Source organism: Polyodon spathula, chromosome 11 (genome assembly GCF_017654505.1).
Source record: "Polyodon spathula isolate WHYD16114869_AA chromosome 11, ASM1765450v1, whole genome shotgun sequence".
Lineage (NCBI taxonomy): Eukaryota > Metazoa > Chordata > Actinopteri > Acipenseriformes > Polyodontidae > Polyodon > Polyodon spathula.
In genome coordinates this window covers 29,913,531-29,927,158 of record NC_054544.1, presented here as the reverse complement: position 1 = coordinate 29,927,158, position 13,628 = coordinate 29,913,531, and the positions used below count along the sequence as shown (strand labels likewise).

The window sequence follows — 13,628 nt, the reverse complement described above, 5'->3', positions numbered from 1 at the left end:
ATTTCACAGTCATTATCAAAAGTCAATTCGCTCTGCCTCATTTCCCTGCTTTTATCCACTGTGGGGTGTGGTCTTTACAGCAGACTTGCTCACCAGTCAACCCCATCCATTACATAGGAACTGAAGTGTCTGTTGGAATCCTGTTTACGAATTTATAACAATGAAAAAGTAAAAGCACCCCTTGGCATCTGGGACTACTGGATTAGCCCAATGACATTTACACAGCATTCTACTGGATAAGCACAGTGACATGTACACAATATTCTCTTTCTGCCTGCGTATTTTTTGCATGTTTTTAGCACAATGAAAGTTGTTTTATTATTGTTAGTAGTCGTAGTAGTATTAATTAATTTGGCAGATGCCTTTATACATATTTGTATTCATAATGCATGTGACTTGGGGCAGTAACAGCCTCTTATCATTGGTACAATTGACAAAAAGGAGATATATGGTTTAAAAGCGTTCATTCAGACAGAAATGATCCACAACATGGCAGCTCAAAGAGGTTTTATCTCCCAAGACTTCATGAGAGGGGTTTAGTGAAATGAGCCGATTCATTGGTTGTGTTTACAAAATAAGCATGCGATAATAGGTGGTAAACAGGAGGTGCCTGCTGTGAAATTCACCAGTTAAGCCTTTAGTTATGTGTTTTAATGTGAATTTAACTATTCTTACTGTGCCACACAAATGGCAGTACGTCTAGTGTGACTGTAGCGCGCTCTGGTGGACAGGTGTCAAATGACTGGACGGTCTTGATCGTTTAATGCCAATCCTTCGATGTCTTTGACGTTGTATAAAATAACTGGATTAAACCCGCGTGCAGTGCACTGTCAATAGCCAGTGTAGATGAATTTGTGAATTCGCTCAAATCAACAAGTTTATTTTAGTCTGTGGTAAGAAGCTTTGATAGTCTGAGGTTTGTAATTTCGGCGCTTTGTTCGACCGTTGGCCTTAATTAATCATTTAGAGCCAGGCGCTAAAGTTCAAAATTAATTGATTATTGCCTTTATATCTGGGATGAAACGGCTCTTCGCTGACGTTGCCGAAGCGCATCTGCAGGCGCATCACACAGGGCGAGACAATCCACACGCAGGCGAAGGGCGGGAGCGAACCCGAGATTTGTCGCTATAAAGCATAGCACCGATACCGCTGTAGAAAAGAGACGGCTCCTTTGCAAGGAGCGTATATAGGGCTTATGACGTCTTTGTATGTGATTACGTGATCACGTACATAGTGCACGTGATCATATAATATATAATATAGATATATATAATATATATTATATATATATCTTATTATATATATATATATATATATATAGTACTCCACAGTCTAAAAAACATTAACATCATGATTCACGACAAAATAAAAGGTCATTTTATATAATTATGCAATTGAAAGATTCAACACTAGAGGGCAGCAATGTTATTTAAAAGAAGACGGGCGGAAAACAAAACTGTTAATGCTCCAGTAATTGTTTGAAATTATTTTGTTTTTTGGGTGGTTCAGACGATTAACAAAGTGCTATAGTAATTAATTTTTTGTGTACATCCGGTAATTACAGCACGTTCTGAAGCTATGTGTGTGTGTTTGAATGTAGAATGTATAGCCTACTCGTTTAAGATCGGGGGATGTTTAATGGTTACAGAAACTACAGTTTGTCATTCCCAGTTCGGTTTTTATATGACAATCTTGTTAGCTTTATTGATTGGTAGTTCCCTTTATCGTGAGATTGGTGGCGTCGTGGTTTCACAAACACACCTTTGTTAAACCCAGTCCCCACGCTGGTAAGATTGCCTGCAATGCTACATGTTAACCAAAGCAAAAGCCACCAGTCTTCTCTGTTCAAACGGTCATTCTTCAAAAGCGTTCTGTTCTGTATCTCACCTTGAAAGTTGCATTCCAAAACCGTTCAACTGCAGTTAAACTCCAGCTACGTTCAAAAGAAGGAAGCGAATTCCCACAGTGTCGACACATGCAATAATTCAAATGTATAGGCTAACAAAGTATATCAAAAAATATTTATAGAAACGAGCAGCATAAGAAAAAAATCTATAATATATATATATATATATATATATATATATATATATATATATATATATATATATATATATATATATATATATATATAAAATAATATATAGACTAGTTCAATTTATATGAAATCGTTCGGATTACTCAGTTACATCAGTCGTCCTAGAGATTTAAACTATTTAAAAATGTGTGTATTTATTTTTTTTCTTTTTGTTTAATTAACGGTTGTTAATTTATGAATTATACCAATAAGATCTTCTATGCAAACCTCAGTAGTTTACATAGCATACACACTGAAGGGCAGGGTCTGTTTGCAGAATAAAAAAACTTTTTAAAAATCTAAGATCAATTTGCAATTGAATAGAATAAACTAGAGCCGCTGAGTGGATTTTTGTTGATTATATAATCGTGTCCCTGCTTGTAATAACAACAATAAATAAAAACAATAAACAGCAAGAGTAGGTCGGTTTTCAGTATATTTGACAATACATGAAGTAATTCGAATAGCCTGTGTAAAAAACCGTAGCTGTCCTCCACACATCAGATTCCTTTAGGTTGTAGTTCAGTGATATGAAGATGCAGGCCTAATTTAAAACAAGAAAGTGTTTCCAACGTATCATTTTAACCCATTAATGCAGGATTTGGTCGCCAAAGACTTCACCGCATCATAAAGTACGCTTTCAATGCAGTTATTTTAATTAAGATTTACACGATCGAGCGCTCGCGGAAACAGCTTGTAGATTTAAGCCAAAAGCACATAGAACATCTGACACAGACATTCTCTGAACAGCTGAAGTACAATGCATTGGAATCTATTGAAATATTTTGGAGGTGCTCATGTAACATACGTCTTCCAATGTAATGTTTATTTTGTGCACAGCTGTGATGGGCGCTCTGATCTCTGACTCTACCAAGTATCAGAGCGTGTCTAATACTGCTGGGGGCTGGGGGTCTTCGGGCCATCGTTCTTCTATTATATAGGTATTATAAATGATGGCGCGCACGATCACATCCTTGTTTTCCACATAAGGTAAAACAAGGTCATTAAGCAGCGTTGTAGCCGTGCACTTTAAATAAAGTAAATGCATAATCATCATCATCATCATAATAATAATAATAATAATAATAATAATAATAATAATAATAATAATAATAATACATTTAAAAAGACCTCCCCAAAGTATTTCACATTTGTCTCACTCCACTAAAAATGATTGAATGTGTATTTCTATTAAACGTCAAATAACGTAAATATCATAAAAAGAGACCAATTCGTTCTGTAGAGGCAGTTAGAAATATAGGCCTACGTGTATTTTGCCACCCTTTTAAAAGGCTCAGCTGAGATGTAGCTGAGATCTGTATAACATATCGTATATAATCGAATTATTCACAGTATAAAATCAGGTGGCCAGGGTAGTTATCTCTAGAAGAAAAAAAACTACATTCATTATTTCTGAATCCCATGGAGTAAGATCTTCACTAATATGCCTACCGCCAGTTAACGCGCTGGAGTATTACTGAGGATCAAAGGTTCTCATTGCACACAGGAAGTAATTGAGCAGCGACGCCTGTTAGCTCTTTGCGTCTATTTGAAGACGCTGCCAAATAAATAAATAAATCGTGGCAAATTGCATGAGGTCTAGTATAATTTATTTCAAAACCTTGCGATAAAGAATAATTTTAAAACCCACTTGAAAACTGGCAGATACTATCAGTGGTATTTATCTCACTAGAGATGCAAATAGGGGCTTTGATAGAAACGTGACATTTACATGTCGGGATATTGGCACATCTTCCAATTGAAAGGTGCAAAAACGGCCACTGTTGACAAGGGCTCTCAAATGACATGACTAATCCTGCCTTGTTAACTAAATCTCAATTGCAAGATGAGACTAGGGTGTGAACTTAAATGCCGTTCTCAGATCTATATGTGCAGTGCCATGTAGCTCCTATGTTATATACAGCTACAACTGGACCTGAGAAACTGACTTCTAACTTCACACAAATCACCGGATCAACGATACAACAGATGTTAATTCATTGTGTTCAATATAAAACCAAAAGGTTCTCCCATGATTTCCATGATTCGATGCTTTGGAACCTTGAATTATGATGGACCAGACGCTTCTAGAGCGCCCTGTTGTTCAGTATAATATGAATGGTTCTTTCTAGACTTTAAACTAAACAAGTGTTTCAAAGATAACCAAAACAGGAACCGTCTCCGTCATGTCATATATGTAATCAGTGGACTACAGGTCAGATTCTTAACCTGCGAACTGTATGTTGCTGCTGCAATAAAATATTTGTACAAGTGGAGCTTTGCTTTGTAGTTCGTGCCTGACATTTTGTTCATGGACAGGATCTCACATTGTCCTGCTGACTGGTACAATTGCATCTACCGTGTAAATAGCAGCACTTTCCATTCACACACCCATCAGAGACGACAACTTTACAAGGTCGCGGTTCAACATCAAAGGCTTTATCCTCCCAGCCAATCACTGACCCGCTTTGCGAGATAGGGCTTGTGCATTTTCAATAGATAATACATAGTTATGGATATGGACAGAATGAAGTGTGTGTGTTTTTATAGTAAGTACAATTCCACAGAGATATACGCTATCGTGTTTAAAATCTGTATCTCTTCATTGTGAAAGTTTCGTGCATTTTCGCACAGCACCCCAGACTGCATATCAAAGAGCTTGAACACTTGCATGTAACGGAATGCGTTCATTGCAGGTCAGCGGCTAAAGTGTCGTTTTTGACACCGACCGGCAAGAACAACTGGTCCATAAAAAAAAAAAAAAAACTTCGATTTAGACCTTCAAAGCACGTCGAACACATCTTACCCGAACTGAATAGGGTTATTGCAGCCCTCTGTAGTTATGTTCTGTACTTATTTACAATTCGTTCTTTCTGAAAGTTTAGAAAGGGAACCTGCTTTAACACACCTTCGTTGTAGTGTAAATGTTTGTGACGTATAAATACATATTAAATACACTTTACCAAAAGTACCTACTATAGTAATTGCAGAAAACGGTTTTAGAAAAACAAATGCATGTAACCGTTTAATGATGTGAACACAGTGGGTTGGGGTTTGTACATTATGAAGCGATACTGGTGTTGCATTTCAGACATAGATATTTACACAGGCTACATTACATAAATATTATAACCAAAAGCTACAGTGGTGTTGTTTAGGCAGTGGTGATTGACAGGTCGTCACCAAATAAGAGACTAATCATTTGTGTCTGGCAGTCAGAAAAACAAGTTTACAAATTAAAACACATCCACACAACTATACAGTAAAACAAACGCTTCACTTTAATACGTTTTATTACTCGTTCCAGAAAAGGAAAGGTTTTATAACACCTAATACACATTCATGAATAATGCGCTACCAGTCGTTCCTCATGTGCAGTTTTCAAGGCATCCTGCTATCAACACTTACACCTAAACATTGAAAGTTATTTTACTTTACCCTTCCTTCACAGAAGGTAGAAATAGATTCCTAACTATGCTACCCAAGTCTATCCCTTGTAGGAACGAGTCCTTGCACATTACACACAGCTCAGCCTTGTGCCTGTCCCTTCACCCATTACTGCCCAGGGTATGGTCCCAGGCCTATTTTCTTAACGTCAAATGCGTTGGAACACCAAGAGAAACTATGCTTTACAAAAAGAGCTTTGCTGCGATATCCTAAAAAATAATAATAATAATAATAATAATAATAATAATAATAATAATAATAAATTCACCGACAAGTCCACTCAACTAGTACAAAGACAAAAAAACACACCACACAAAACAGTCGCCCGTCAAGATGACAGTAATAGTGCCATACGATACATTTCTCACGAGTTTTTTTTTTTTTTAAATTCCAAAGTTTGACGACCACACACCCCATCTGAAAACTGTACACGGTCATTCTACAGGCCCACTCGTACGGCGAGCCAAAACTACTAGGTAGGTAGATTTCCATTGTGTGCCTTGTTTTAAGTGGTGCACAGTTTCACCACGGTCTCCACATGGATTTCGAGCAGAGGGCACCAGGTACGCTGTGGGTACTGGATTTATCCGGCGAAGTGTGACTAGGTTCCGCATCTGTCTCGTCTAGATCGGAACATATGTCCTCGCTGGATGTTGTAGAGGGCGCTGGAGAATGGCCACACAGCGCCGCACCCCCGGGTGATACCATGGATGGACACACCCCTTCGCTGCTAGGCCAAGTGCTGCTACTGTTGGGAGAGTCCGACATTAAATCCACAAGCATGTCCTGAAAATGGTCTTCGTTCAGGGGCATAGATTCCAAAAGGTGGTTCAGCAGCTCCGCGGCCACTGCAGCGTCTATCCCGGGGCAGTTCGACACGAACATGTGCACCTCGTGCATGCACTGTACGTATCCGGCAGCAAATCGCTCGCTTGCTTCACGGTTCATGGTGTCGGTTTCTACAAAAAAAGATAAAACATACAAATTGGACTGCGGTGAATTAAAAGTGCATTTGCCCAAAAGTGGATTGTCGTAATACTTGCAAACACTGTGCATTAAAACACGAAGCGCTGCGGCTTACCAAGGTCTCTGCTCCGAAGAATATTCTCAACTCGTTTTACTGTCATTTCCAGCACTTCGGCATTCTCCGTTTTTGTCTGAAACTAAAATAGGAGGAAAGACCATTAGGTACTGTACTGCCATGCACCTAATGGGGGGAAAAAATGACCTAAACCCAGAATTATATCGTTGTATTAAAACTTACATCGCTGTCTGCAACAAGACCCCTCAGTTCGTGTAAACTTTCATTAATCCGAGCTCGCCTCTTTTTCTCAACCAAAGGCTTTCTCGCCTAAAATGCAGATTACAAATATACTTGATTAGCTCCCAAGTCCACGCACTGTAGTTATACATTAAATATGTTTACATTAAAACAAAATGCATATATACATTAAAAAATCCAACTACCTTTCTGTCTCTTTTAAGCCCATAATATTCCTCATCATCCTGGGCAGATCCATTTTTGCAAGGTCTGGATGAGGGAGCCATTGTTGGTTTAAACCCAAAAATAAATAAATAAATAAATACGCGAGCTACTGTAATCCACAAAATCGGTTCAATCCAACGAAGCCAGCAGCTGGTAGACTCACACAGATACAGAAATACATACACACGCAAACAATCCGGCTTCTTATTGTGTTATCTCAAAGAATTCTGCCGTTGAAGTGAGTTGTTGTCTAAGGTATTTATAAGGTCTAATTTGCATATCAATAGGCGGTTTGGCAGCGATCACCCAGAGACGCCAGAGCGCACCTCTTCTCAGCCAATCGTGTAGTAGGCCTTTGTCTCAGCTTGGAGGAACTGCGGGCTTTGCCTGTGCGGACTTGTGAATGCCCTGGAAAAAAAGGTGTTGCCCTAATTTTATGTTTCCTCTCGCCGCCCGATGCGATTTTCTGCAAAACATGGGCACAATTGAACTAAAATAGGGCATCAGTTCATATTATATATATATATATAAAACACGTCTAACGATATATGCCATGTAAAAAACTTCAGTAGGGCGTATAATGCCGTTTAGATTTTGATTATGATATAGTATTTTTGAGTGCAGATTTTAGGATGTATCCATATAATCTGAAAAAAGACGGTGTGCATTTACTGTATAACACACACACACACACACACACACACACACACACACACACACACACACACACACGATAAAAGGAATCATTTGGTGTTTAGGGCTGCTCAATTGCCCACTTGTGTTGACTGCTTTATTTACCCGGCTTCGTTTCTAAAAACCCGATTTTGTATCTGTGAACCTAAGATCTGTTTTGGCTGGCCTTGTGAATGTAACAAGATGCTGACAGTTGGCAGCTGCAGCCCCTTGGACAAAATGAATCAAATAAGAGAATTAAGGGCTCGGGCTCGTTCCCAAAGTGAACGACAGGTGTTTGCTTGCGCTTCATTTGTTTCCGTCTTTTTTTATCTTATTGGTGGCTTGTGTATGAATGATGCTGTATACGCAATACGACGACTCAAATGGTGCCTATTGTGTTGGCTATCTGGTTATCACGCAAAACTATGCATTATTGTTTTATCCAAGCAATTCATTCAGTCAAATGTGGGTTGTGCCTCTAAACTCCCACAAAACTACATAAACAAAACAAAAAAAATCGTTAAACTAGCATAAAATAACTACCAATGACCCACTAGTAGTAGTAGTAATACACGTTTGTGCTCCTGTTTGTACAGGTTCATAAAGTTTCATGAGGTTCCAGTAACCCTGAAAAATATTCAAATGATGTTCATGTATATGCTGTGTTTTATTAGATGGATATAAATGCATATAAATTAAGGTTTAGTAAATGCTGTACATAGTTGCATTCCAAATTAGTGGTAGTAGTAGTACTAGTAGTATCCGTTGTTCTTTTATTTGTCGTTTTATAACGTGTGTTATGTTTGAGTATGATCTTGTATTGTTGTTCAAATTTTGATTTGCGTTGTAAAAACAGACCAAATAAAACCACACACACCATTTCTACGCACAAATCAGCAGCAGCAGCAGCGCCTCGCGTTTTTACGCACTGTTTTTGGCACTATACAGGATGTTGTGAAATTCAGAGTAGACTTGGTGGCAGCGTTTGCAGGCTTTGAAGTGGAAGCTCTTGGCACCTCGCCATGCCCACGCTACGGTTCAGCTATTCTTTAACAGTCTAGCTGCAGATCTTGCAGCTGTCTCGGGGGGCCTTTGTTCAGCTCTTGTAGAATTGCCCGCCCTCTCTCCCTCCCCTCCCCTCCCCTCCCCTCCCTTCCCTCTCCACCATGTTAGCGTTATTCACGGATCAGTGCCTTGTGAAATCGTTCTTCTAGCAGTGTTCCTGTACGTTAATGTGCACCTTACTGATTGCACACAACCGCCGATCAAAGTTTTAAAACACCGCCGAGCAGACCTCGCTCAGCCCGGTACAGTATACGTTCCCAGCACTAAAGCGACGTGGTAACAAATGTGCAATGTTGTTAATGAAACGCACACTAGATGCACTGTGTCATGTTTAAAGAAAAGTTATTATGACCTGTTTATAAAACCAAATCTGACATGTTTTACTCGAAATAAACGTGTTAAGGATGCTGATTGAAAATAAATAAATCAAAGTCAATTTTTAAAGACAGTTTAGGTCAGCTGAATAAACCACGCAGTCTTTGAAAAGTAAAAACTTGCAGTGGAGCAGAAAGATTAGATCAACTGATCCAATTCCCGAGGTTTCCTGTGTCAAAACATCAAGGCACCCCGATTAATATTTTTAGTACCTAGCTAGAGCTAAAGCACGTCTTCTTTTTACAAGCAGGTTTTGTCAGAAACATCAAACGCGGTTTTGCGCTTGTCTGTATTGTTCAGTACAGGAAAGGCAGCTGGCAAGAACACCTATGAGTGAGAAATTCTTCATTCAAACTTTATGGGACCCTAAAAGATAACGCGGTGTAAGTTTACAGCCAGGAGGATTTCCTCATCCAGTTATTTCAAGTGGACTGCCTTAGCCATCCCCGTATCATAGTGCAGCATTGAATGAAACACTCTCATGCATGGTGACCTCATATGGAACCGAGTAAAAAAAAAAAATTCTCTTCTAGTGTTTATATTGCGGATATATGGAGACGCAAATTGATGATGACCTCTTATCAGGATGGAATATGTTTCCCCATGTAAAGCAGTCTAACAATATCGAAAAAAAGAATTAAATACAAAATATATTTAGATATTTATTTTAAATATTCCATGTACGAAAGGGTTAATTCACCCATTTTCATAATATGAAATATTGGGCTCTTTCTCGCTCACAAGCATTCTTCATAGGGCATAAAGAATTATTGAATCAGCTATGGCAGATGGGAAGAAACTGGCAACAAGGGACAGATGGTGCAGAGCCCCAGGCCTGACTCAAACAAATGACATTTAGCGCAGCTTGAGGTGTTGCAGTACTGGAGTGCCGTTAAAGCATATACACCCAGATACAATTTCATGGTGCAGCCACGCTGGGTTTGTGATTTTACCCAGGCTTCACCCAGGCTCCACCCTTCATGCCCACTTGCAGACGTTTATTTATTTTTTATTTTCTGAAATTGTTTTGTAAATTGAAGATAGACATGTTCGTGTTAAAAGCAGCATAACAGAGCAAAGACAGAGCAGGTAACTTTGCATTCTGATTAACAATGAGGCTTATTATCATCAGGTCAGTTGGGTCCTACACCGGTTCAGCACGGTTTTAATGGAAACATTAAAGCCGGGGCCATTTGCGTCCTCAGGTAGCAGGTACCGTTGTTATTCATGCCGCTGCAGTAAAAATGGCCGGTTCTCTTTGCATGTCAAACAGACTCCTGGTTAGTCTCTTTTGTTGGAGAAAAAAGTATGAAATCTGCCGCCTTTTCGTTTTATGTAGAACGTAGTGCAAAGAAAATACTCTTACCAATTGTCTTAATTTGCTGCATATTATCCTGCCACTCTTTTGTAACTCGATCTCTTACCTGTTTTTTCTTTTCTTTTTCTTTTTTTTTTAAATGTGCCTGCAGGTGGCCAGGCAGTTTGGGTTACCTAAAAAATACTACAGCTACCCACATTTTGAATGAAGGTACAGAAAGTGGCGCTTACACGCATATCACGCGCACTCAAGCTTAGCCTACATTCTCTAGACTTTTTTTTTTTTTTTTTTTGTATTTATTGGTTTGTCACACACCAATTCAATTTTAACAGAACTGTACTGTTCGGGAATTTCAAACTCTCTTTAAATATGACCATGTGAATGATATTTGTGACACCCTGGCTTCCCTTTAAAAAGCCAGGCGGTTGGGAAGCCTAAAGTCAAGACGTTGGAGACAGATGGTGTGAAGAAATAGATTTTTGCCTTTACAATTTATGACTTAAAAATGAATGATTGTCTGCACCTGATACGTGAATGTCACTTGTAACAAAAAGACTGTTTAGCGAGAGAGATAAAATACAGGCTCTCTCTATTCTGTGTGTGTTGAAAAACATACCTCTAAATATACGTATAGGTCTACCTACAGGGAAATACACACTGGTACTGTATTTGTAATCACCAACACATTTGGAAAGTATTTATCTGTCCCATTCACACATAATTATTAAAAGGCATTATAGACAGAGAAGAAGATGATATACAATTTATTGGACTAATTCAACAATAATTAAATAAAACCTTCGCCTGTTTGCCTTCTAGTTACCTCCCTTTAAAACGTTTACCATGGTTAATATGCACGATCATTTTGCAGTTGTACATTTATTTACTTATAGACATCGTGTTGGTGGGCCTGTGTTTTTAAATGCCTTGACTGTGTACCGAGGGTGTCTCTGCCTTATTCGATGACAGATGTAATTCTGTCGAGACAGCGTGGTGCAGATGTAATTCTGTCGTGACAGCGTGGTGCAGATGTAATTCTGTCGTGTTAATGCTTGTAGCACAGCCGTGTTACTGTTGCTAAAGCCTTAGATCACAGGAGGTCACGGCTCGAGAGGTGCTGAAACCAAGTGATAGAACAGAACTTCAAACACGCGGGGGTTTCCATAATGCGTCACTATAGCTCCGATGCGGGCTAATGACACGGTGTGATGTTTATTTTAAGATGTCTTGAATTATAATAAAAATAAACTTTTCACCCCTTTCACTGTCACCAAATGTAGTTATGTTTCAAATTCAATTGGAATGTATAATGCATCTGTCTGTAATACAGATGTAGTTTGAGCGATCCTGTTTGATTGTTGAAGTTTGAAACTTTTTGCGAAAGTCTATTATTCAACCATATATCTGTGTTTGCTTATTTTTAAATACATTTTCTAGTTGTATTTTTTTTCTTTTTGATAAATATTCTTATTAAATTGGGGTCACGATTTAAATAAACGTTTGTATAGTTCTCAAAAACAGAAAGAGGCTTTTTGTCATGTGACATTCCTGGTTTCTCATCAGGTAATGGGCAAAAGTTATAGCTCCTTTTAAAATAGAGCTAGAGAGAGAGAGAGAGAGAGAGAGAGAGAGACCTTAATGAAAAATTCACACGACCATACAAGCATTAATATAATATTTTATTAATGTTGGGTTAAAACGTTAAAATCGTAGACAAGAAAGAAAAGAAAGCATATACAAATTAATTATACATTAATCATTTAACACCTAAGAAAAGCCAGAGAGAATGTCTCTATTTAATAACTTAGTTATTTCAATAAATAAACAAATAATAGCCTTCTACAATGCAGGCTAAACGTGGTGGTTTACTTGAAGTAACCAGGGTCTTAATGCGCCTACTGGAACAATACAGCCCCACAAGAGTCCCGAGAAGCATATCTATAAGATACATAAAGTAAGACGAGTCTAGAACGTGCAGAACAAGAAAAGTTCGCATTCCTCTATTACCATGGCCTCCACATATCCAGCGAGCCCAAACGAGGGCTGGAAAACAGGCGATGAGCCTGCATGGCTCCTGGTGGGTAGTCGGGCGCGGGCTCGGTGTTCTCTGACGCCACGTCTTCCGCAAAGCTGACAAAACAGCCGCCAAAGTGTTGGTCTGGAGCCGGAGTCGCCGTTCCGCATGACACGGGGGAGCCCTGGGGGTGGTGAGGGTGACAGCAGGGAGTGACTGGGGTAGAAGGTCTCAGGGCTGACGTGCACGTCTCCTGTTTGGATCGTGGCAGAGATTTAAGCAGGTGGTTAAGCAGACGGGCCCCCAGTGTCTTGTCCATCCACTCGCACGTTAGAAGCAGGTTGTGGAGTTCGTGGACGCACTGGATATAGCCTGTGCTGTACCTCTGCTGTGCTTCCAGACCCACAGTCGAATCAGCTGTGAAATCAGAATTGGAAATCGGTGTCAGTGCAGCAATGGAAGCTCGGTGTGTCTCTGTTGTAGCTGGGGCCGCCTAGTGGTGAAAAGAGGTGTTACACATGTGATCGTCGAACACGGGTAGGTTGCAAGTAAACCACCCCCGGAACCGTTCTGTAAATCCCTAATATCCATGCAGCGGTTATTGGTCACTTTTAATTTTTTTGACATCTATATCATTTCATGGCAAGCTCTATTAAAACACATCTCCTTGTTTTCTTTATTATCCAGTGTACACTTTTTCATCGCCCACTTAAATGTGTAGATTTTTTCAACTTTGAAACATACAAAAGCCCTCGCTTTCATGTTGGTCCCAGTGTAATATATATCTGAAAATGGGGTCTGTACAAATAATATTAAGCCAGTATGCGCAAAGTATGACTTAAACTGCTGATTTTAAAACATAAAGAAAAACAGTATGTGTTTATCGGGCGTCCGCTAGTGGTAATAACGAAACATGCACTAACCTACAAATCATGAATACATGAATACTAAACTATTGCGCTTACAAATATTTTACATATAACACATGACTGTGCTTACTCGTCATTTGATTGTTTTGAATATTCTGCAGGTGCTTCACTGTCATTTCAAGGATATCAGCTTTTTCCAGCTTTGATTGCTGTTAGAGACAAGGACATAGGAGAGCATTTTAAAATCAGGATCACAATACGTCTCTTTCGCTAAATGGCTTTGTTCTAATGTGGAGAGAGAG

The 13,628-nt window shown here is 39.1% G+C and overlaps 2 protein-coding genes across 2 annotated transcripts in view; both read right to left on the bottom strand.

Annotated features, from left to right (window-relative positions):
• Positions 1-5,105: 5,105 nt before the first annotated feature.
• Positions 5,106-7,402, bottom strand: LOC121322698 (transcription cofactor HES-6-like). Its single transcript, XM_041262905.1, has 4 exons — positions 6,992-7,402; positions 6,789-6,875; positions 6,606-6,687; positions 5,106-6,483 (listed from the first exon to the last, which is right to left on the bottom strand). Exons 1-4 carry the CDS (start codon positions 7,070-7,072, stop codon positions 6,047-6,049), a joined length of 687 nt encoding a protein of 228 aa, XP_041118839.1. The 5' UTR covers positions 7,073-7,402; the 3' UTR covers positions 5,106-6,046.
• A 4,733-nt stretch (positions 7,403-12,135) lies between these two features.
• The window catches only part of LOC121323527 (transcription cofactor HES-6-like), a 1,981-nt gene continuing 488 nt past the window's right edge, over positions 12,136-13,628 (bottom strand). Inside the window, exons 3-4 of the mRNA XM_041264636.1 lie at positions 13,457-13,535; positions 12,136-12,874 (exon numbers count right to left, since the gene is read on the bottom strand). Of these exons, the coding sequence (XP_041120570.1) occupies positions 12,447-12,874; positions 13,457-13,535 (507 nt within the window). The 3' untranslated portion in view covers positions 12,136-12,446. The remainder of the gene's footprint in view (positions 12,875-13,456; positions 13,536-13,628) is intronic.

Coding starts and splice junctions, on each gene's coding strand:
- LOC121322698 (XM_041262905.1), bottom strand. CDS start 7,072: ATGGCTCCCTCATCCAGACCTTGCAAAAATGGATCTGCCCAGGATGAT. Junction 6,876..6,991: donor GGCTTAAAAGAGACAGAAAG/GTAGTTGGATTT, acceptor TCTGCATTTTAG/GCGAGAAAGCCTTTGGTTGA. Junction 6,484..6,605: donor TCTTCGGAGCAGAGACCTTG/GTAAGCCGCAGC, acceptor CTTTTTTTGTAG/AAACCGACACCATGAACCGT.